This window comes from Selaginella moellendorffii, unplaced genomic scaffold, assembly GCF_000143415.4.
Source record: "Selaginella moellendorffii unplaced genomic scaffold, v1.0 SELMOscaffold_34, whole genome shotgun sequence".
Lineage (NCBI taxonomy): Eukaryota > Viridiplantae > Streptophyta > Lycopodiopsida > Selaginellales > Selaginellaceae > Selaginella > Selaginella moellendorffii.
The window spans coordinates 1,776,136-1,796,630 of NW_003314295.1; the positions used below are offsets into that span (position 1 = coordinate 1,776,136).

The 20,495-nt window shown below is 47.2% G+C and overlaps 5 protein-coding genes across 5 annotated transcripts; 3 read left to right on the plus strand and 2 right to left on the minus strand.

Moving 5' to 3' along the window:
• Positions 1-12: 12 nt before the first annotated feature.
• Positions 13-1,959, minus strand: LOC112348950 (pentatricopeptide repeat-containing protein At4g02750-like). The gene has a single exon (XM_024682386.1). The coding sequence runs from the start codon at positions 1,957-1,959 to the stop codon at positions 13-15; it is 1,947 nt and encodes a 648-aa protein (XP_024538154.1).
• A 1,732-nt stretch (positions 1,960-3,691) lies between these two features.
• On the plus strand, positions 3,692-6,432 carry LOC9639376 (probable protein phosphatase 2C 51). The gene is made up of 5 exons (XM_024682501.1): positions 3,692-4,169; positions 4,236-4,967; positions 5,013-5,366; positions 5,412-5,517; positions 5,763-6,432. The coding sequence occupies exons 2-5, from the start codon at positions 4,470-4,472 to the stop codon at positions 6,254-6,256; spliced, it is 1,452 nt and encodes a 483-aa protein (XP_024538269.1). The 5' UTR covers positions 3,692-4,169; positions 4,236-4,469; the 3' UTR covers positions 6,257-6,432.
• Positions 6,433-7,583: 1,151 nt separating this feature from the next.
• On the plus strand, positions 7,584-8,488 carry LOC9639377 (polygalacturonase). Its single transcript, XM_002977417.2, has 3 exons — positions 7,584-7,896; positions 7,949-8,007; positions 8,058-8,488. The coding sequence occupies exons 1-3, from the start codon at positions 7,803-7,805 to the stop codon at positions 8,433-8,435; spliced, it is 531 nt and encodes a 176-aa protein (XP_002977463.2). The 5' UTR covers positions 7,584-7,802; the 3' UTR covers positions 8,436-8,488.
• A 3,875-nt stretch (positions 8,489-12,363) lies between these two features.
• Positions 12,364-14,919, plus strand: LOC112348951 (pentatricopeptide repeat-containing protein At2g35030, mitochondrial-like). The gene has a single exon (XM_024682387.1). It carries the CDS (start codon positions 12,364-12,366, stop codon positions 14,917-14,919), a length of 2,556 nt encoding a protein of 851 aa, XP_024538155.1.
• On the minus strand, positions 14,843-19,229 carry LOC9656174. The gene is made up of 8 exons (XM_024682388.1): positions 19,055-19,229; positions 18,674-18,975; positions 18,066-18,628; positions 17,648-18,013; positions 16,340-16,518; positions 15,945-16,246; positions 15,348-15,901; positions 14,843-15,294 (listed from the first exon to the last, which is right to left on the minus strand). Exons 1-8 carry the CDS (start codon positions 19,216-19,218, stop codon positions 14,926-14,928), a joined length of 2,799 nt encoding a protein of 932 aa, XP_024538156.1. The 5' UTR covers positions 19,219-19,229; the 3' UTR covers positions 14,843-14,925.
• Between the last annotated feature and the right edge of the window lie 1,266 nt (positions 19,230-20,495).

Below are 20,495 nucleotides of genomic sequence, written 5' to 3' on the forward strand. Positions count from 1 at the left end.
CAACTCTTGTTTCTACCTCGTTGTTTGCAAACGAGGTAGTTTGATTGGAGCAAGGAAGTTCGACACCAGCACATAGTTTGCAGCTTCTTCTGTTTGTAGAGACGCTACGTTCCCTGCTACTCGACTCCCTCCACGGAGATCATTCTTGGAAGCTCCAAGAACACATCTCCATTCCATAGCATCCGGCACAAAAGGCATGTTCTTTACCAGATCGTGGGCCTCGTCGAGGTGTCCAGCCCGTCCTAGCACGTCGATCATGCAGCAAAAGTGCTGCTTCCCAGGTCTAATCCCAAAGTCCACCACCATCGAAACGAAGAAACCGATAGCAATCTCCACGGTGCCCCCGTGACAGCACGCAACGTAAACGGACACAAAGCTCGTCTCGTCCGGCATCGCCAAGAGCTTCATGGTGCTGAAAAAGTCGAGAGCATCGCCAAAGAGTCCATTACAAGAGTAAGCGACGAGCATGGCATTCAGAGCAACAAGGTTCTGCTCTGGTAATCGATCGAACAGACTCTTGGCCTGCAAGAACCGCCCACACTTTGCATAAGTCGCAAGGATGGTGTTCCACGACACAGAGTCCCTCTCGGCCATCTCTTCAAAAACAAACTCGGCGTGTCGCAGCATCCCGTTTTGCGAGAAGCCGCAGAGCAGCGAGTTCCAAGTGACCACATTCTTCTCGGGCATTTTTCCAAGCAATCCAAGGGCTTGCTCGATGTGGCCATTCTGGGCGTAGGCAGTAAGCATGGCCGTCCAAGTAACTACGGTAAGCTCTGGCATGTTTGCAAAGAACCGGCTAGCTTCTTCCACGTACCCGCGCGACGCATAAGCGTGTAGCATGCTCGTCGATGAGACCAAGTCCCCAAATGGCATTCGATCGAACAGACACTTCGCCTCTTCCAGATGATCAGCTTGGACGAATCCAGCCAACATGGAGTTCCAAGTTACCAAGCTATGGTTTGGCATCGCATCGAAGATCTTCTTTGCATCGCGGAGATGCCCGTTTTGAGCGCTCGCTCCAAGCATCGTCGTCCAGGACACAAGATTCTTCTCCGGCATGCGCTTGAAAACCTCTTTTGCTTCGTCCAAGCCCTCATTCAGCGCAGTCGCAGACAACAAAGCGTTCCACGAGATTAAGTTGTGCTTCGGCATGTCATTGAATACGTTCTTTGTCTCGCCCAAGTGACCGTTTTGGCCATATCCAGTAAGCATGGCATTCCACGACGCCAAATCCCTCAACCCCATCTCATCAAACAAGCGCTTGGCGCCCTCCACATCGGCGGCCTGGGAATAAGCCGAGAGCATCGCGTTCCAGCTTACCAGGTTCTTCTCCGGCATGCCGCTGAACAAGATACTCGCCTCCGACAGATGCCCACGCCGGGCAAGTGCAGAGATCATCGATGTCCACGTCACCTGGTTGTGCTCCGGCATTTTTTCGTACGTGCGCTTTGCATCTTCAAAGATGGCGTGCTGGGAGTAGCAGCAAAGTAGAGCATTCCAAGATACCACATTTCTTTCTGGCATGTGCGTAAACGTTTTCTCAGCTTTATCGAGATGCCCACAATGGGCATAAGCTGACAGCATCGAGGTCCACGTCAGAAGATTCCGCTCCGGCATCGTGTCAAACACCCCTTCGGCCTGATTAAGTTTGCTGCTTTGGGCGTACGCAGCCAACATGGCATTCCACGTAATCACGTCTCTAACCGGGACGCCCTCAAACACCTCTCGGGCGTTTTGCAGATGCCCGTTCTGGGCATATGCAGCCAGCATCGCCGTCCACGTCGTCACGTCCCGGCACGGGCACTGGTCAAAGATCTCCTTCGCCCGCTCGACCTGCCCAACTCGGGCGTAAGTCGATATCATCGAATTCCAGTTCAGTGGATCGCTGTTAGAGCTGTCGGGGAGAACCCGGTTCGCCATGCCCAAGCTCCCAATCTCGCCTCTCTTGAGTTGGGCCATCCACCTAGCATTTAGTTTCCCCTCTCTTAAAGCTCTTGATTTGATGACATCAAAAGCCTGTAATGCATAGATCCTTCTTCCTTGCTCCCGGGCAGAAAGCCAGCGTCACTGTTCATCCCCACCACTTTTCGCCACGCACACGGCATCGCCCCCTTTCGTAGCTTTCTCCTTTCCAGATGGTGCTTTCCAATTGATGAATCATCCTCTACACCCAACACGTCTCTCCCAAGAAATCAAGAAAAATTCCCAAATTTATCTTTGGGACCCAAGACTGGAGAGATCTCTCCACCAACAACAAACACAGACACACACGAGTGATGGATCAAATAGACGCCGCGCAAAGATTCCTGGGATCTTATTTTTTCTGACCACCAAACCAACAACACACCACCCTAGTGTGATGGAATCGAGGACGAAGACGTCTCTTTCCAAACCATGAGATATGCAAAACGGGAAGGGTTAGCGTGATTAAACGAATAATGCGTCAACCAAATGCCAGCTGTGGGTATATGGGCATGTTTCACATTGTCGCGTTGTATACTGCTAAGAACTACAAATTAGTGAATAAACTAATTTCCAGGATTAACATATAAGAAAAGGTGACGCAGCCGATGATGACGACACATGGTATGATTTCACGAACTGAAAAATAGTACGTAGTAAAAGATTGATCGCTTTGCATGGCTTTGCGCTTGGGAATTGGAAGATGGACCGAACCACATTTTTTGTTAGGAAGTGCAAATTTACCATGTATTTATTATTTGGGGGAGATTTACAATGGTTATTTGTCATGTTGGTTGATCCACAAAGTCCATGACAAGAAATATAATTTACTAAGTCTAAACCCTGCCCAGTAGTACTTTTTAGCATGGGAGGAGTGGGCGCTGCTTTGAAAAGATCGCGAATCCAAATCACGAGCTCTCGAGGAGGAGGAGATGTGAATCCCCGATGATTCAAGTCATGGCTGTTGCGTTGTACGAAAGATCTGACCATGCAAGGAGAAACTTTTAAAAAAAAATTTCCCAGCTGATACTTGAGATCAACCAAGTCCAATTGCAAACATTCTGTCCTGTCTGGAAAATCTATACACAATTCGACGCTGTCAGGAAGAATAGAATATAGATAAAGGTAAAAAAGAGAACTAAAAAGGATAAGAAAAAAAACCATGGATGGATCAAAAACCATCCAGGCAGGGAGAGAAAGTGGATCAATCCATCTCTCAATTGTTGTGTTGTTGATCCCTTTTGGCAAAAGTTTTGCTGGCAAGTTGCTGTTGCTATCACAGCAAACATAGAGCAAGCAAACAACAACAGCACAGCATGGGACAATATACAAATCAATAATTTCATATACTCGCAAGTCAAAGATTAAAACGCAAAGATTAGAATTCTATCGCAAAAGTTCGGCATTTTCATTTCTGTGGGCTGAAATTTCCGTCGTGCATGTACGGGGTTGGCTGGAGAATATTCCAACAGGGGTAAAATCACCCATTTAAAAGCTCGAGGGTGGTAACAATTCGTTGTCATGGTTCCGGGATAATGCATTTTGTACCCGCCCCGTTTGACCAATCAATGCGTTACAGCGTCGCCTGGAAATACCAGAAGGATACGGCGGACGTGGCATCGACCAACATACGTGGATTTGCGCCTAATCGCGCTTTGCTTAGCCAGAAAGAGAAAAGGAGGCTGCCTGGCCGAAGAAAAAAAAAAAGAAAAGAAAGAGAGAAGAGAGAGAGAGTGTGTGTTGTGTGTGTGTGTGTGTGTGAGCGAGAGAAAGGTCATAGGGAGTTCTTCAATCCAGCGAAGAGATTTGTAGAGTGTGTGAGGGATTCCTGGGCTGTGGAGCGCGAGAGAGAGAGAGAGAGAGAAGGAGCTAAGCTTGAGGTTCTCCTTTTTTTTTTTTTCTCCTCTCCTTGCTTTCTCGTGTGCTTGCTTGCTTGCTTGCGCTTGCTCGCTCGCTTCCAGCGGATTCCACAGCGTTCTCTCGTGCACACACACTGACACACCCCATTTTCCCATCCCTTTCTTCTCTCTCTCTCTTTTTCTCTACTCTCCTCGCATCTCTAGCACAAGCCCTCGTTTCTTTCTTGCTCCCAGTGCCAATTCTTCGCGGGCGAATCCGGCGCCCTCCTCCTGGGCGTTAGGGATTGGAGCCGCGGCAATGGCGAGGCGAGCAGCGCATTGGGCTGCATTGGGCGCGCTCCAAATCAGGTGAGACTCGTCCCAATCCCAGCTCCGCCGAAATCCCAGATGGGTTCCACGGAATTCCTCCCCCAGGGCTCGTGATCTGCTCCACTAGACTGGAATCGCAGCGTCGGCTCGCTCCAGGACATGCGGCGGGCGTGCTTTTGATCCCCGGGGCTGGATTCGCCGGCTGGAAGCACTTTAGGCTGGATTCGCAGGGTCGCAGCAAATGCCCAGTGGCGGCATTTGGAGGTGTCGTCCGAGCTCCCGCGAGTGAACAACGATGAGAGATGGGAGAAGAGGAGGAGGAATGTGTAGTGGTGATGGATGCCGCTGGGGGTATGTGATAGCGCGGCCGGAATGTCTGGGCTCGTTCCATCGTCCTCGGAGGCAACACCATCTTTGTCAACGCCGCCAGCCTACGAGAGCGATCTCATCTCTTCCGAGAGACACGACAGGAGGAATGCCAGTAGCAGGACTAGTAGCGGCAGCAGCCTGAGCAGCGGTGGGAGCTCCGGCGCGCTGCTCGATCAAACGCAGCAGCACAGATTACTCCCGGATGGAAGGGATAGCCAGGAAGAACAGGCGTCGCGCGACCAGGGTGGCGAGGGTGGCGAGGGTGGCGATTGCGTGGCTGCCAACGATATCTTCCCGAGCTATGGATTGGTGTCCTTCATCGGACGCCGCAAGGAGATGGAGGACGCTGCTACCATCGCTGGAGACTTTCTGTCACTTCCCTGTGACATTGCCCGTCACTCCAGCCAAGATGGTCACCATAGCTCGCACCACTTCTTCGGTGTTTACGATGGGCATGGCGGATCCCAGGTAGTGGCACTCTTCTTCATTGTTTGTTCTTGATCGTCTTTCCAGGTAGCACACTTTTGCAAGGATCGTCTCCACGTCGCTCTAGTGGAACAGATCAAAGAGTCGATAGCTCTGGCCGGGTTTGCCAGTGCAAACGAGGTGACGTGCTGGAACACCGTGTGGGAGAAGGCTCTCGAGTCGTGCTTCCTCAAAGTTGACGGCGAGATCGACTCGATGTGCCTGCGGCCAGGCAACTGCGACAAGTGCGAGGTGAACACGGGCGTTTGCTGCGAGACGGTCGGATCCACCGCGGTCGTCGCCGTGGTGAGCTGCTGCCGGATTGTCATAGCAAACTGCGGGGACTCGCGGGTGGTTCTTTGCCGCGGTGGTCGGGCCATTCCACTCTCGGTGGATCACAAGGTACGTTCAACACACCCAACTTTGCGTTGATCTCTCGTGTTCCAGCCCGAAAAGGAGGATGAGATGCAACGCATCGAGGACGCCGGCGGTCGAGTCATCTTCTGGAACGGCTACCGAGTCATGGGAATGCTGGCCATGTCCAGAGCGATCGGTGAGCTTTGCCATCTTTCGCTTTGCTTTGCTATAAGTTCCATCTTTCGCTTGTTCTTCGCATTAGTTCCATCTTTGTTCTTCGCATGCTTTGCTATAAGTTCCATCTTTCGCTTGTTCTTCGCATTAGTTCCATCTTTGTTCTTCGCATGCTTTGCTATAAGTTCCATCTTTCGCTTGTTCTTCGCATTCTTGCTTGTGGATTGTTTTCGGAGAGAGTGACACAGTCGCATTGGTTTTTTCCAGGCGATCGCTACCTCGACCGCTTCGTCATCCCAAACCCGGACGTCAAGTGCGTGGTGAGGAGCGACGAGGATGAGTTTCTAGTCCTGGCCAGCGATGGCTTGTGGGACGTTCTCACCAACGAGCAAGTGTGCGAGGTGACGAGGATGTGCCTGGCGGGGCGGTGCACCAGCAACCTCGACGCTCTCTCGGCACACACGCACGGCACCGAGACCTCCCACGCCCGCGTCGCCGCCGCCTACCTCACCAAGCTCGCCTACAATCGCCGCAGCGGCGACAACATCAGCGTGCTCGTCGTGGACTTGAAAAGCGGAGTAGCGGCGGCGGCGGGGATGCTCTCCTCGGTTTCTATAACTTCCTCCTCCTCTAGCTCTAGTTCTTCGCCCGCGATGCCAGTTTCTACGATGACAAGTACTACTACTACTGCTGCTGCTGCTTCTACCGCTACCGTCGCTGCTGGATCAACTCCAACATCGGAAGTAGCAGCCACGCCTTGAGAGATTTCTCTTTTCTTATCTACGTTTTCTTTTTTTCTTCCGCGATCGTTCTCCTCCTCCTTGGTCATCGTCACCTCTTAAGTTTTGGATCTCCTTCCACACGATCTGGCCCAGAGAGACTCGTTCTCTTGTTGAATCACTGTGGACTACTATTAACAAACGAATTTGTAAATTTATCTCTTGCTCTTTTTGGTGAGAGGTGCTGCTGGGCTGCCAACGCACACTTCTTTTACCCTTGACTCAACACAATCAATGCCAAGTATCGAAGAAAAATAGCTTACCATAGTCCAAATATCAAAGAAATTCTCTCTCTCTCTCTCTCTCTCTCTCTCTCTCTCTCTCTCTCTCTCAAATTGATTCGTAGTCGTAGTCGTAGTAAACAAGTGTCAATCAGCGTGGAGTTTTGATTTCTTGTCAAGGCCTGGCCTGGCAGAAGAAAAACACAGCCACACAAAATGGACCTTCTCTCGGCAGCTCGGAGGAGAATTTGACCAGCAACTAAAAGCTAGGCTATTCCTCTCTCTTGGAGTTTTTAACTCTTCCAGTATCATCCTCCTTCGTCCGCGTAATTTCTTGTGCTCTGGGCCGAGGAGGGGCGAGAGGCCATTTTTTCAAATCGCCCCCATGGTCCTTGAGGCAAGCTTCGCCATAAACAATGTTACAACCTCAGTCTCAAGAAGCCGAGCCTTTACAGATGCCCATTCCCGGTATGTGTCTCAGCGTGCGTGAACTATAAACAAATGGTTGCGGGCTGGCCGGATTAGATTAAACATGACACTTGGGTACATTGGTTACTTTCAAAGCTGTACCATGAATCTTCAGCTATGGCGGCAAAGGCTTGCTGTGTCACATCTTTTCATTTATAAAAGCTGAAGTAAGCTCTTTGAGGTGATGGGCTTGCTGCGTGGTGGACTGATCCAAGAGGGGTGGACCAACATTTTGTACTGAACGATGTCCTTGTTTATTATTTATTTATATTTATAGTATATATATAATTATTATATTACTATTATTAGTAGTAGTAGTATTGTCTTTGTGATAGAATTCCCCGTGGGGATCATCCTCCACCATTTTGTCTTGAGGATCCATTCATGGGAATGTGAGCGCAATTTGCTAAGTTAAGCGCAGCTCGATTTCACACAACTCAAAGCTGCCGGAAAGATTAAAAACTTTCTCTCTTTCCTGGAGAGGAGCAAAGGTTCTCAAATCCCCATGCAATGGCTGCCATCACCTCAAGCAGAAGAAACCATTAAAATCGAGAGAGGGATAGATAGACAAGAATATGGTCATGTCATTGAGCGCATCTTCTAGCTTATTTATACCCGTGATTAGATTACGATCGATCCTCTCTAGGCTCTAGTTCATCTGCGGTGCTAATAGCTTTTGTTCTTACAGTTTCGAAGGCTATGGTTTATAGTATCTAGTGTGTCTGCGAGTGTTTGTGTGTGCTTGGACGCGAGCGTTCGTGTTCCTCTTTTGTGTTGTTTTTCACCGGTTCTTTAGCTAGAGAAAACCCAGAGAGGTCAACGCCGCTTCAGATCACTCGATGTGCAACATGCCAAGGCGATATCTCTGCGAGATTGTTCTTGTTTTGCTCGCGCTGCAAGCGATCCTGGCTCGCGGCAGATTCAATAGCGATGGTAAGAGCTGCAACCCGATAATCTTGTGACTCACACTCGCCTTGTGCTCTAGAGAAACTATGCTGCAGTGACGAGCCACCCGCGAGGAGCGGCGCCAAAGAATCCTTCCAGGTTTGTGTCTGGATCATCTATCAATACGTAATCGTCTATCTCTTTCGCAGAAGCACAAGGCAGCAAGAGCACCGAGAACATCGAGCACAGCTATGGACAAGACAGTGGTTGGATCAACGCCTCCGAGCTGCCTGAACAAATGCGCCTCTTGCACACCGTGTCAGCTCGTCAAGGCTCTGGGGGAGGACAAGAAGATCGGATCGAGCCCCCCGAGCTGCAATAACAAGTGCAACGCTTGCGTTCCTTGCCAGGCGGTGCAAACACCCATGTCGTCCTCGAATCCCCGCGAAGAACACCAAGAACAGCCGCGTGAAGAGCGCGATAATCAAGACGATCGCGAGGTCGGGGAGCACTTCATTGTTGGGTTCTCAAACTACATGCCAGAGACTTGGAAGTGTAAATGTGGCAACCAGTTCTTTAGTCCGTAAGTAGAGCTTAGCTATCTCCAAAATAAAAGGAAACTTTGATAGAGTTTGATCTATCTCGCGCTTGCTAGAATGGCCATAGCTCCTGCGATCCTGTGGCTCCATCTCCATAGTGCGAGCAAGGATCCGCCCCTTGTTGACAACGCTTGCCTTCCTCCACAACAAGCTCATCGATGCCTACGGCGGGCGAGAGCTGTTTCCATGCCATGCCCAATGCGAGTGAGAATGCCTTCACCTGAATGTTCATTGTTTCAGCATACAAGCAAAATGGACCTGAAAGTGGCCTGAGCCATGATCTTGGCAAAGAGCAAAATATCTATTTCTGTATCTTGGACCACTATTTTTTATGACAAAAGAGGGTATTTAGCAATTTTTGCTCCAGGTGATAATTTGTGTTGGGTGGTAGAAAATATGCTTGAATCTTCTAGGACTTTTTCAGTTGTTATTTATTTAGATTATGTTGTGTTTTTTAGTATATTCTTATTCTCCTATCATAAGATTAATTTTGTGTTTATAAATTATACGCTTACTTATAATAACAAACTTTCAACAAACATAAGGATACACATTTTTAAGATAACTTTTATAACTAATTCTCTAACACTCTAAAGTATGAAATAGTAAAGTTGTGAAAACTTATAATATGATTAGTATAAAGAAGTTATCTGATTACTTACAAAGATATAACTACATGATTACTCATAAAGATTGAAAAAAAAGTTACATTTAGAATACTTATTTAGCTCTCGTATAAACTTTTATTTTAGCAAATTTGAGAATTTTTAACTAAATTACACATTAATAAATTTAATTAATAATAGTATTAAACAAAAAGTAAAACATAATTTTTGTTGTATATTAGCTCATATTGACACTATTATTTATAGTTTATATTGTCCTTGTAACAACCAACAATATTAAATGACCAAAATCTATACAAACAAATCTATTTTATATAACTCTACTACAAAATAATAATCATCCAAATCATATTTAAACATACCCTTAAAAATTTCAAATAGTTCTTCAAAGTTATGCATTTTATGTATATAACTATATAAAAAATTTATTTAATAAGGTTTTTTATTGTTTAACCAACTCATAGAAAAACATTCTATAAACTTGTTTATATTTTAATTTCAGTTTTTATATTTCATATAGAAAAAAGATTAGGATTTTAATTATGCATTTGTTAGAATTAATTTTTAGCAGATTGCATATGTATGATTTTATGAATATTTTTTCAATAATTTTTGTAAAAGTTTTACTTTTGGAAATTTTGATTCATATATTTGAATGTATAAAGATTAACTTTGGATAAGTTTAGTTTTCTTAAATTATATGGATATTACATAATAAATAATTACTCTCATTTAGTAATTTTTATTCTTTAAAGTCTTCTAAAGGAATAAATATGTTATAATTAGATTTAAGATTGATTAAAATATAATTAAATTTACTAATTGAGCCCATCAACTTAAAATTTATATGGTCAAAATCAATAAAGAATAATCTTCTTTAAAATTTTTGTGTTAAAAAAATTTAATTTGTCAAAGTGATTAATCTTTGTTTACATTTTTTTGATTGCCTTCTAAAGGAACTACCAACCTTTATTGTTGTTAAATCAATAAATTTTATAGTGGTAATAATCCCTTATGGTGTTGTAGTAATTAACAAACTAAATGATTATTTTCAGACATATTAAATTATATTATTTTTAAGAAAAATTTAACTAAAAAATTAAATATATATTAACATTAAAAATTATGTTCAATTGAAAAATATCCTAAAATATACTTACATTTTCTAAATAAATTCTTATATTGAATCAACATTAATAATTTTGACATAATTTCATAGACAATTCTTCTTATATAAAATAGGTATGTTTGTGAAATTTAAATTTTCCATGAACACCCTAGGTTGAATATCTTGGAATGCCATTACTACCACAATGGTCTTACTGAGCTAGTTGTTAATCTAGATGCCCAACTCAACCAATGCTCATCCCAAAAGAAAGTTTTGCAACACAAAAGATCACTTTGTGTTGATGGCTCTTGACTTTTCTTTGTTTTGCACCAAGCTACACTTTTGTGAACTTACAATTGTATGTTCTAACTTTACACATTTCAATTTAAGATTTGGAGTTTGATAAAATATAAATGAGTTTCAAAAAAGGAAATTTTTTGGCTGTTTTAAATGCTAGCTTAACAATAGCCCTGCCACGTCATCAATTGAGCGTTTCGATTAGCTGGCTAGGTGATCGTGCTGAGCAAACTAAATGTAACCACAAGCAAAAGTTGATTAAGCTTTTTCACTTCAATGCTCTCCGTTTGATGTCCTGGACAAAAACTGGTGTGCGAGCTTCTGCCAGGTTTCACGGCTCCTTTGACTGTGTCGCTCAACTCCTTGGCTCTTTTTCGCAGCTCCAAAAGTCGCATCTAAGTTGGTAGTGAATGAGCAAGTTTTGTGTATGGAAGCTCATGGATTGCCAGCCTCCGTTCCTGCCCAGGGTCATATACCTGATCATGTCCGCAAGCTCGCCTCGTCATAACTTTCCTCAAAAGAAGCAATTCAGGTACCTATATATAATCTAGCTAGTTATTCCATTTACACGAGTGCCTTTCATCTGGCCGACTTGGAAGCAGTCTCCATGTATCTCGAATCTCGATGCGGTGGAGGGCTTTCGAGAAAACCGTGGCGCAGCTCATGGGCGATTCCCAGCGGCCGCCACTCACCTGTATACTCAGTGACTCTCATTGGGTGGACTCAACAAGGGTGAATTTTGGGACGGGCTGCGGGACACGGGGTCTCGCGTATCTCGTTGCTCGAAAGCAATGGCCTCCTCCCAACACGCGGTAAAAACCACTTCAATCTAGGCAGACGACTCGGAGATAGTTAAGCTTTACAAGTTTATATAATCAGGGATGGTTGCGAAATAGACGATCATAGCTCTCCGCAGACGATACGATGATACATTACACGAACCTGGACGGATTCTTTGGCGCGGATGGCTCGTCACTGCAGCATAGTTTCTCTAGAGCACAAGACGAGTGTGCAGCTCTTACCATCGCTGCTGAATCTGCCGCGAGCCAGGATCGCTTGCAGCACGAGCAAAACAAGAACAATCTCGCAGAGATATCGCTTTCGCAAGTTCCACATTGAGTGATCTGAAGCGTCGCTGACCTCTCTCTGGGTTTTCGCTAGCTAGGAACCGGTGAAAAACAACACAAAAGAGGACTAGCACACACCAAAGCCTTAGAAACTGTAAAGGATCGACCATAATCTATAAATACGCTAGAATGCGCTCAATGACATGAAGTCATCCCTCTCTCGATTTTAACGGTAATTGATGGCGGATTGCATAGCGATTTGAGAACCTTTGTCCCAGAAAAGAGAGAGTTTTTAATCTTTCACCCCGGCAGCTTTGAGTCCAGCTGCGCTTACATTCCCATGAATGGATCCTCAAAACAAAATGGTGGAGGATGACCCCCACGGGGAATTCTTACGCGATGTAATGACGTGAATCCAAATTGTCCCAGTCTAGAATCTCCATGGATCGAAGACACGATCTATTTTTTCGCCACCATCTCTTACAGATGAGGAGGTTACAGAAAGGTCTGATCATCTCTTAGGCTCTCGAGTCAATGTTATCTCTAGATCACCATGGGTTGAAAGTTTTCTCAGTGCCATCGATCGCAAGCAGTGCTGGAATGAATCCGTAGTCTCGCATTGCGGATGGAACTCGCAGTTCCCCTGCTGTGCTTGCCGACCAAATTTTCTAAGTAGGAGCTGGAACCCAAACTTCGTTCCAATTGGGCCCTCCGTACTCTCATCCGTACACACCTTTCGTCTCAACAAGCCTCGCGATTCTCAGTTGCCGATCACGCTCCGTGGAGGCGGCCTAATTACAGTCTACTAAGAATGGGCCATGGATCGAGAGGATTGTCTCCGGCTCCTTCGATCCTGCGCTTCCATCTCCGCGGTTCGAGAGGCTCACGCTAGGATCCGCCCCTTTTTGGCGCCAAGCGATGCCTTCCTCCACAACAAGCTCATCGATGCCTACGGCCGGTGTGGCTGCGCCCAGAGCTCGCGCGCTGTTTTCGATGCCATGCCCGACGCGACCAAGAATCCCTTCTCCTGGACGCTCATCGTTTCGGCCTACGCGCGAAATGGGCTTGTTGACGATGCTCGCGTGCTGCTGGATGCGATGCCACATTGCAAAAGAGTGGCCTCCACCACCATGATCTCGGCGTATGCCAGACACGGGCATATCGACCGTGCCTGGGACGTGTTTGAGGCGATGCTGGAGAAAGATCTAGTTGCGTGGAACACAATGCTAGATGGGTTTTGTTCTTGTGGCTTTACGCAAAGAGCAAAACATTTATTCGATTCCATGCCTCGTAAAGATGCTGTATCTTGGACCACCATCTTTACCGCATATGCCAAGGAAGGGTATCTAGCGGAAGTTGAAGTTTTGTTTCAGAGGATGCCAACGAAAGACCTTGTTTCGTTCAACGCGATGCTAGCGGCTTACGCACGTAATTTTTGTACAGGAGAAGCTAACCGCTGTTTTATCTCTATGCCACAGCATTGTTTTATTTCTTGGACAACACTCTTTTCAGCATTTGCCACTGTTGGGGATGCTGATCACGCAAACAGCTTGTTTCAGAGGATGCCGGAGCACGACCTTCTGTCAGCAAATGCAATGCTGGCATTGATGAGCTCGCGTGGAGATACCATCGAAGCAGAAAAACTCTTTTTTTCAATGCCAAAAAGAGATTTGGCTTCGTGGACCTCCCTCCTTTCGACATATTCTCACGCGGGCGATCTCCAGCAAGCTAGGGCCACATTCGATCGGATGCCACAGCGGGATCTCTTCTCCTGGGCAGTGATGATCGGTGCTTACGGTCAGAGCTCACGGCCCCGGGACTCGGAAAAGATCTTCGAGGAAATGCCCGAGAGAGATATTGTTTCATGGAACTCGATGCTCTCGGCGTGTGCTCGATGTGGACGATCCCTCCAAGCAAAGATTGTTTTTGATCGAATGCCACAGCATAACGTCGTCTCATGGACGGCGATGCTTTCTCTATATAGCGACATGGGTTGGATCGAGCAAGCCAAGCTACTGTTCGATGGAATCCAAGAGAAAAATCTGGCCGTCTGGAACGCCATGCTTGCTGCTTATGCTCACAACCGGCTTCTGCCCGAAGCTAGCCAGATATTTCACTCGCTTCCAGAGCACAACATCGTTTCCTCGACAATCATGGTTTCGGCTTTAGGCCGAGAAGGGCATGTTGAGGAAGCAATGGACATATTTAACACGGCCGAGGACGACAATATCGTGCTTAAAAACTCCATGCTCTCTGTGTATGCCCAAAACGGGCATATCCTCAAAGCCAAAGACATGTTTGATAAGATGGGGGAGCGTGATCTTGCGTCGTGGGATATAATGCTATCCGGCTATCTTCGACATGGAAAGATGCTAGACGAAGCAAGGGATTTGTTTCATAGAATGCCCGAGCAAGACACTCTGTCGGTAACTTCACTGTGCTGCGCATATGCCCAAGAGGGGCATATCGAAGAATCCAAGCGCTTGTTTAGAAGAATGCCGGGAATGGATCTGATCTCTTCAACATTGATGCTAAAGAAATTTTCGCAAAACGGAGATATCGCCAGTGTAAAGGAGATCTTTGATGCCATACACGAGAAAGACAGCGTTGCATGGAATGTGATGCTCGATGCTTATGGCCGGAGAGGAGACTTGGAAGAAATGAAGCTCCTCTTTGATGAAATCCCTCGCTCCGAGGTATCAATGGCGACTTGGAACACGATGCTCTCAGCTTACTCCCAGAGACGCCATTTAAAACATTCTCTGGAAGTGTTCCATAGGATTCCCGAGAAGGACGTGATCTCGTGGACGGCTCTTCTCGCAGCCTACGCTCAAAACGGGCATTTCAGCGAAGCTCGCCGGGTTTTCTATGTGCTCCCAGAACCCGACCGAGTGTCTTGGAATGCCATGATCGCTTCTTACTGCCACAATGGTCTTACGAAGCAAGCTCTCGACACCTTTCACTCCATGAAGATGGTCCAGATGCCCGACTCTGCAACCTTCGTCTCGGTGCTCATCTCGTGTAGCTCCCAAGGAAAGCTCTGCGACGCGAGACATCACTTTGTGTCGATGGCTCTCGACTTCTCCTTGCTTTGCACCAAGCAGCACTTTAGCTGCATGATCGATCTCCTCGGCCGGATGGGACGTGTGGAAGATGCAAAGGAGCTCATCAGCACAATGCCGTTTGTTCCAGACATTCTAGAGTGGGTTTGTCTCCTCGGTGCTTCGCGAAACCACAGCGACGTGACAAACACCGCAAGCTCCATCACTGCTTTGAGCAGCCCGAGTGGCCAGGCGATCACATCACATTACGTGCTGCTAGCAAACTTGTATTCACTCGATCAACCAAGCCTCGTACAAGCAAAAGTTGATTAAACTTTTTCACTTCAATGCTCTCCGTTTCATGTCCTGGACAAAAGCTTGCAAGTTGGCATACGAGCTTCCGCCAGGTTTCACGGCTCCTTTGACAGTGTCGCTCAACTCCTTGGCTCTTTTCCGCAGCTCCTGTCCACTTTCCCCCATTACGAGCCTTACCACTTTTTCGATGCGGTGAGCGCTGGTTTGCTTGTCATGCTCCTCGACCGTGGCACGAAGACCCACTTTAAGATGATCCACGACCAAGGCACAGTTCGTGATCTGGTCCCCAAAGCACGGCTTGCACAGCATTGGAACGCCGGTAGCCAAGGCTTCCGTGATGGAATTCCAGCCACAGTGTGTGAGGAATGCTCCCACAGACTTGTGCTCAAGAACCTGTCGATAAGAACTTTCTTATAAGCTTTCACTTAATTGTTTCGCATGGTTACCTCCAGCTGAGGAGCCCACGGGATGACGAGGCAATTTTGGTTGTTCCTGACCGTAGCTAAGATCCTTTCTCGGGTGTCCTCGTCTTCAAAGAGATCCAGCCTCGCCACCCACAAGAAAGCACTGCCGCTCTTGTCCAGTCCGGCGAGAATCTCCTCCGCTTGATCGTGAGAAGCGGTTGCCAGGCTCCCAAACGAGATGTAGAGCACCGAGTTTGGAGCTTGCCGGTCGAGCCAGTCCAAGCAGCTTCGGTCCTGCCTCCACGGAGCGTGATCGGCGACTGATAATCGCGAGGTTTCGTCCGATAGACAGTACAATGGCCCGATTGGAACGAAGTTTGGGTTCCAGCACCTGGAGATCTCCTTGATCTGCGATGGCTCCACCTCCAGGACGGAGTTGACGAGCACCCAAGCGTCGTTTCTCATTATCTCGTTCCTCTGCTTGCGTTTGAGAAAGCCTGGATCGTAAGGCTCCTCGACCTGGAGCGTGTCGGGAAGATACTTCGCAGCAAAAGAAGATGGCATTCCGGGGACGAAATCCAAAACTCTGCTACTTCCTGCAAAGAAAGCTCGTGAATGGAAGATTGAAGTGGTTTTTACCCTGTGCTGGGAGGAGGCCATTGCTTTCGAGCAACGAGAAATGGCAATACGCGAGACCCCGCGTCGCGCAGCCCGTCCACAAAGTTGCCCTGCAAATCCCGAACTTGTTGGCCACTTGCTGAGTCCACCCAATGAAAACGTCACTGAGTATACAAGTCAGTGGCGGCCGCTGGGAATCGCCCATGAGCTCCGCCACGGTCTTCTCGAAATCGCCCCGCAAGCCCTCCATCGCGTCGAGATACATCTGGAGATTGTTTCCAAGCCGGCCAGATGGAAGGCACTCGTCCGAGATGCTCATGAACCTGTTACACAAGATCGAGAATCGATTCAAAGGAGCTTCTCCAGGGAAGATCGAGTAAGATTTAACACAAAAGAACTACATCTGTGTGAGGCACCTGAATTTCTCGTCACCAGTGGCGCTGCTTTTGTTCTTGCTGCCAATATTGAGGAAAGTTATGACGAATCCCATGGAGGAGAGCTTGCGGCAGAGATGCAGCATCGGAGGTATGTGACCCTGGGCCGGAAATGGAAACGCGAGAACGTGAGGCGCCTGAGAATCCATGGCTTCCTCGATCTACCATACCCAAAACCTACATCTTTTCCAAATGGGAAAAGACACTCGAATAGAAAATTACTTTACGTTCGGCATCCATGTCCTCCTTGAAACATGGAACTCCGACTTTGAGAGTCTGAAAACTTGCTGGGCAAAGCAATGCAAGCACAGCATGGAAACTCCTGGACTTGAGAGTTAAAGTTCCATTTGCAATGAGAAAAAAAATACAAAGTGAATATAATTCATCTTAATTAATATTTTAAAATTAATTTTTACTACTTACTTCACAATATAACTTTGTAATTTTGGATTAACTATTAACACTATAATTATCAAATCTAAATATTTTTATTTTAGTTTACATTCTAAAAGAATTGACTACCATCCCCATTTTCTCTATCTAATTTATTAGAAACTAGCATGAAGCAAGCAATGCCCTCCTCCTCATTGATGCCCACAGTAACAATAACTTCACAAGATGAATTTCGAAGCTATTTAGAAGAATGCTTGGAAATATTTTCTTTTCTCAAAACTGAGATGTCGTCCATGCAAAGGAGATCTTCAATGGAATACAAGAGAAAGATTGTTGCGTATGCTTACGGTCAGATAGGAGACTTGGTATTAATGAGAACGGCCATCTAGAATATTCCTTGGACATGTTCCATGAGCAATCTCATGGATGGCTCTTCTTACAGTCACCGAGTTTTTCATGGGCTCCAGAGCTGGATCGAATGTCTTGGATGCCACAATGGTCTCACGATACAAGCTTTTTGACACCTTTCACTCCATGGAGGTGGTCCAGATGACCGACCTGTCTCAGGGCTAATCCAAGGAAATGCAAGATATCAATTTTGTGTATGGTTTGAAGGAGTCTTTGTAGCAGTATATTCTTAATATTCTACAGCCGTTTGTTCCAGACACTTTGAAGTGCTCGTAGAGAACACAAGTTTGCTAGCAGCAAGTAAGTAATGCTATGTGATCTTTTGGCCACTCGGGCTGCTCAAAGAAGTGGCTTTTGTCAGGTCGCTGTAGTTTCGCGAAGCACCGAGAGGAAAATTCAACGCATGCTTGTTCTTGGAGCATTTTCTCTGATCGAGGGACAAAGAAAGCCTATATTGCTGGTATAGATCGCAGAAAAACACCTTTGTCAATTCAATGCTCTTCGTTTCATGTCCTCCACAAAAGCTTGCATGTTGGCATACGAGCTTCCGCCATGTTTTACGGCTCTTTTGACGGTGTCGCTCAATTCCTTGGCTCGTTTTCGCAGTTCCTGTCCACTTTCCCCCATTACGAGCCTCACCACTTTTTCAATCCGGCCAGCGCTGGTTTGCTTGTCCTGCTCCTCGTCCGTAGCACGAAGACCCACTTTGAGATGATCCACCACCAAGGCACAGTTCATGATCTGGTCTCCAAAGCAAGGCTTGCACAACATTGGAACTCCGGCGGCCAAGGCCTCCGTGATGGAATTCCAACCACAATGTGTGAGGAATGCTCCCACGGACTTGTGCTCAAGAACCTGTAGATGTACAGAACTTGATTATGAGCTTTCATCCTATTGTTTCTGGTACCTCTAGCTGAGGAGCCCACGGGATGACGAGGCTGTTTTGGCTGTTCCTGACCGTAGCCACGATCTTGTCTCGGGTGTCGTCGTCTTCGAAGAGATCCAGCCTTGCCACCCACAAGAAAGCACTGCCGCTCTTATCCAGTCCGGCGAGAATCTCTTCCACTTGATCGTGAGAAGCGGTTGCCAGGCTCCCAAAAGAGATGTAGAGCACCGAATTTGGAGCTTGCCGGTCGAGCCAGTCCAAGCAGCTTCGATCCTGCCTCCAGGGAGAGTGACTGGCGACTGCTAATCGCGCGGTGCGGGTGTCATCCGTACTTAGACAGTGTAAGGGCCCGATTGGAACGAAGTTTGGGTTCTCGCTCCTGGAGATCTCTTCGATCTGCGATGCCTCCACCTCCAGAACGGAGTTGACGAGCACCCAAGCATCGTTTCTCATTATCTCGTTCCTCTGCCGGCGCTTGAGAAAGCCTGGATCGTAAGGCTCCACGTTCTGGATCGTGTCAGGAAGATACTTCGCAGCAAAAGAAGATGGCATTCCAGGGATGAAATCCAAAACTCTGCTACTTCCTGCAAAGAGTTTTGTATAATAGTAGCTATGGAAATGGTTCTTACCGTATGCTGGGAGGAGGCCATTGCTTTCGAGCGACAAGAAATGGAAACACGCGAGAGCCCACGTCGCGCAGCTCGTCCACAAAGTCGCCCTGCAAATCCCAAACTTGTTGGCCACTTGCTGAGTCCAACCAATGAAAGCGTCACTTAGTATACAAGTGAGAGGCGGCCGCTGCGAATCGCCCATGAGCTCCTCCACGGTTGTCTCGAAATCGCCCCGCAAGCCCTCCATCGCGTTGAGATACATCTGGAGATTGTTTCCAAGCCGGCCAGATGGGAGGCACTCGTCAGAGATGCTCATGATCCTGTTTACATGAAGTTCTCAAATGGGTGTTGATAATCGATTCAAAGCACTCTCCAAGAGCTCGAGCACGAAAAAAATACCTGAATTGCTCATCAGCAGTGGAGCTCATGTTCTTGCTGCCAATGTTGAGGAAAGTTACGACGAATCCCATGGAGGCGAGCTTGCGGCAGAGAAGTATCATCGGGTTTATGTGACCCTGCGTGGGAAATGGAAACGCAAGAACGTGAGGCGGCTGGGAATCCATGGACGCTTCCTGATCTACCTTACCCAAATACTTTGTTACAGAAAAAACAATTGGTTATTATATAGGCTAGTGGTTACGACATGAGTTCGAATCTCGGTGGGACCTCGAAATCGTCACTTTCGTTTTAGGATCGCTAATGCCATTGAATGATTAACATGAGGTGGGAGGTCAGATGGATTCCCCGGGATGAATCTCACATAAAGTCGCTTGTAGAACTTGCTTACCAGGTCGCCATTGTTTCTGAGATGCCGGGAGATGGATCCCTCGGTAATGTTCAGAAGGAAACTTCAGCTGCAGCATAGCTTTGGAGGCTTAGACCGTTGGAAATTGTTGGAACCAAACACTTGCCCTGGTCGAGTGTGAGGATCGCGAATGATTCCCCGGTTTCGGCATTTGGTTTTATCACCTCGTCAATGGTCCTGAAAAACCAAGGCATGCAGAACGTAGCATGAGTTTCGCGATCAATCAGTTCCTGCCGTAAAACAAGTTTGTCATGGTTCCAGAAACTATATGCATGCGTACCTCTTCGACCATATCGTTCCATGCCAGCTCCAAGCGTGTAACATGCCAGTCCTCGAAGGACGTGAACTAGGGTTGGCAACTCGCATCCGTGAGAACAATCAAGCAGAGAATTCCTCCAGGAACAATCTCTTGTGCTCGGCAGGATAAGAACCGGCAAAGATCCTCATGAGCTTGCACCACAAAGGCTTCATTCCTCGCCGTGAATGGACCACACCGATCATCCACGTTCCTCTCCGGAGTCTGGAGAGACGACCAAAATGCCCATAGAAGGAAGAACTAAATCGAAGGAATGAACTTGAATCCAGTCTCACCTTGGACAGCCAATGCGACGATATGTTACACATTACAATGTGGAGGCTGGAGCTGGGAAAGAGACGCTCGTAAAAGGATCCAGAGACAGCGGCAGTGAAGCGTCGCAGTGATGGCGATGACTGTTCTAGCTGCTGGAACAGCGTGTTGAAGTCATTGGAGCTCAAGTCCGAGAAGAAGGCTTGGATCTCGAGCATGCTCGAATTGCCTCGGCAACAAGCCCCACTACACGGATTGTGTTGTAGCCAGACGCACATCCCAGATCGGCTATGCGGACCGAGCTCGTTTCGTCATAGCCAAAGTCACTTGCTGCTATCACATTCTTGAGAGCTGGAGCAATGAGCGAGAAACCCATCGCTTGCTTGGCGGAGTTTCGAGTGTATTGATTCCCACTCCGCCCAGCATTCTAACTCGCCAGAAGAATGTCCCTAGTTTATAGATCCTGT

Bases quoted from the DNA above. Each gene is read 5' to 3' on its own strand.
- LOC9639377 (XM_002977417.2), top strand. From the start codon at position 7,803: ATGTGCAACATGCCAAGGCGATATCTCTGCGAGATTGTTCTTGTTTTG. The intron at 7,897-7,948 runs GTAAGAGCTGCA...CTTGTGCTCTAG, and splicing joins CGGCAGATTCAATAGCGATG to AGAAACTATGCTGCAGTGAC. The intron at 8,008-8,057 runs GTTTGTGTCTGG...TCTCTTTCGCAG, and splicing joins GCGCCAAAGAATCCTTCCAG to AAGCACAAGGCAGCAAGAGC.
- LOC112348951 (XM_024682387.1), top strand. From the start codon at position 12,364: ATGGATCGAGAGGATTGTCTCCGGCTCCTTCGATCCTGCGCTTCCATC.
- LOC112348950 (XM_024682386.1), bottom strand. From the start codon at position 1,959: ATGGCCCAACTCAAGAGAGGCGAGATTGGGAGCTTGGGCATGGCGAAC.
- LOC9639376 (XM_024682501.1), top strand. From the start codon at position 4,470: ATGCCGCTGGGGGTATGTGATAGCGCGGCCGGAATGTCTGGGCTCGTT. The intron at 4,968-5,012 runs GTAGTGGCACTC...TCGTCTTTCCAG, and splicing joins ATGGGCATGGCGGATCCCAG to GTAGCACACTTTTGCAAGGA. The intron at 5,367-5,411 runs GTACGTTCAACA...CTCGTGTTCCAG, and splicing joins CACTCTCGGTGGATCACAAG to CCCGAAAAGGAGGATGAGAT.
- LOC9656174 (XM_024682388.1), bottom strand. From the start codon at position 19,218: ATGGATTCCCAGCCGCCTCACGTTCTTGCGTTTCCATTTCCCACGCAG. The intron at 18,629-18,673 runs GTAAGAACCATT...AACTCTTTGCAG, and splicing joins TGGCCTCCTCCCAGCATACG to GAAGTAGCAGAGTTTTGGAT. The intron at 15,902-15,944 runs GTAAAAACCACT...CTTTCTTTGCAG, and splicing joins TGGCCTCCTCCCAGCACAGG to GAAGTAGCAGAGTTTTGGAT.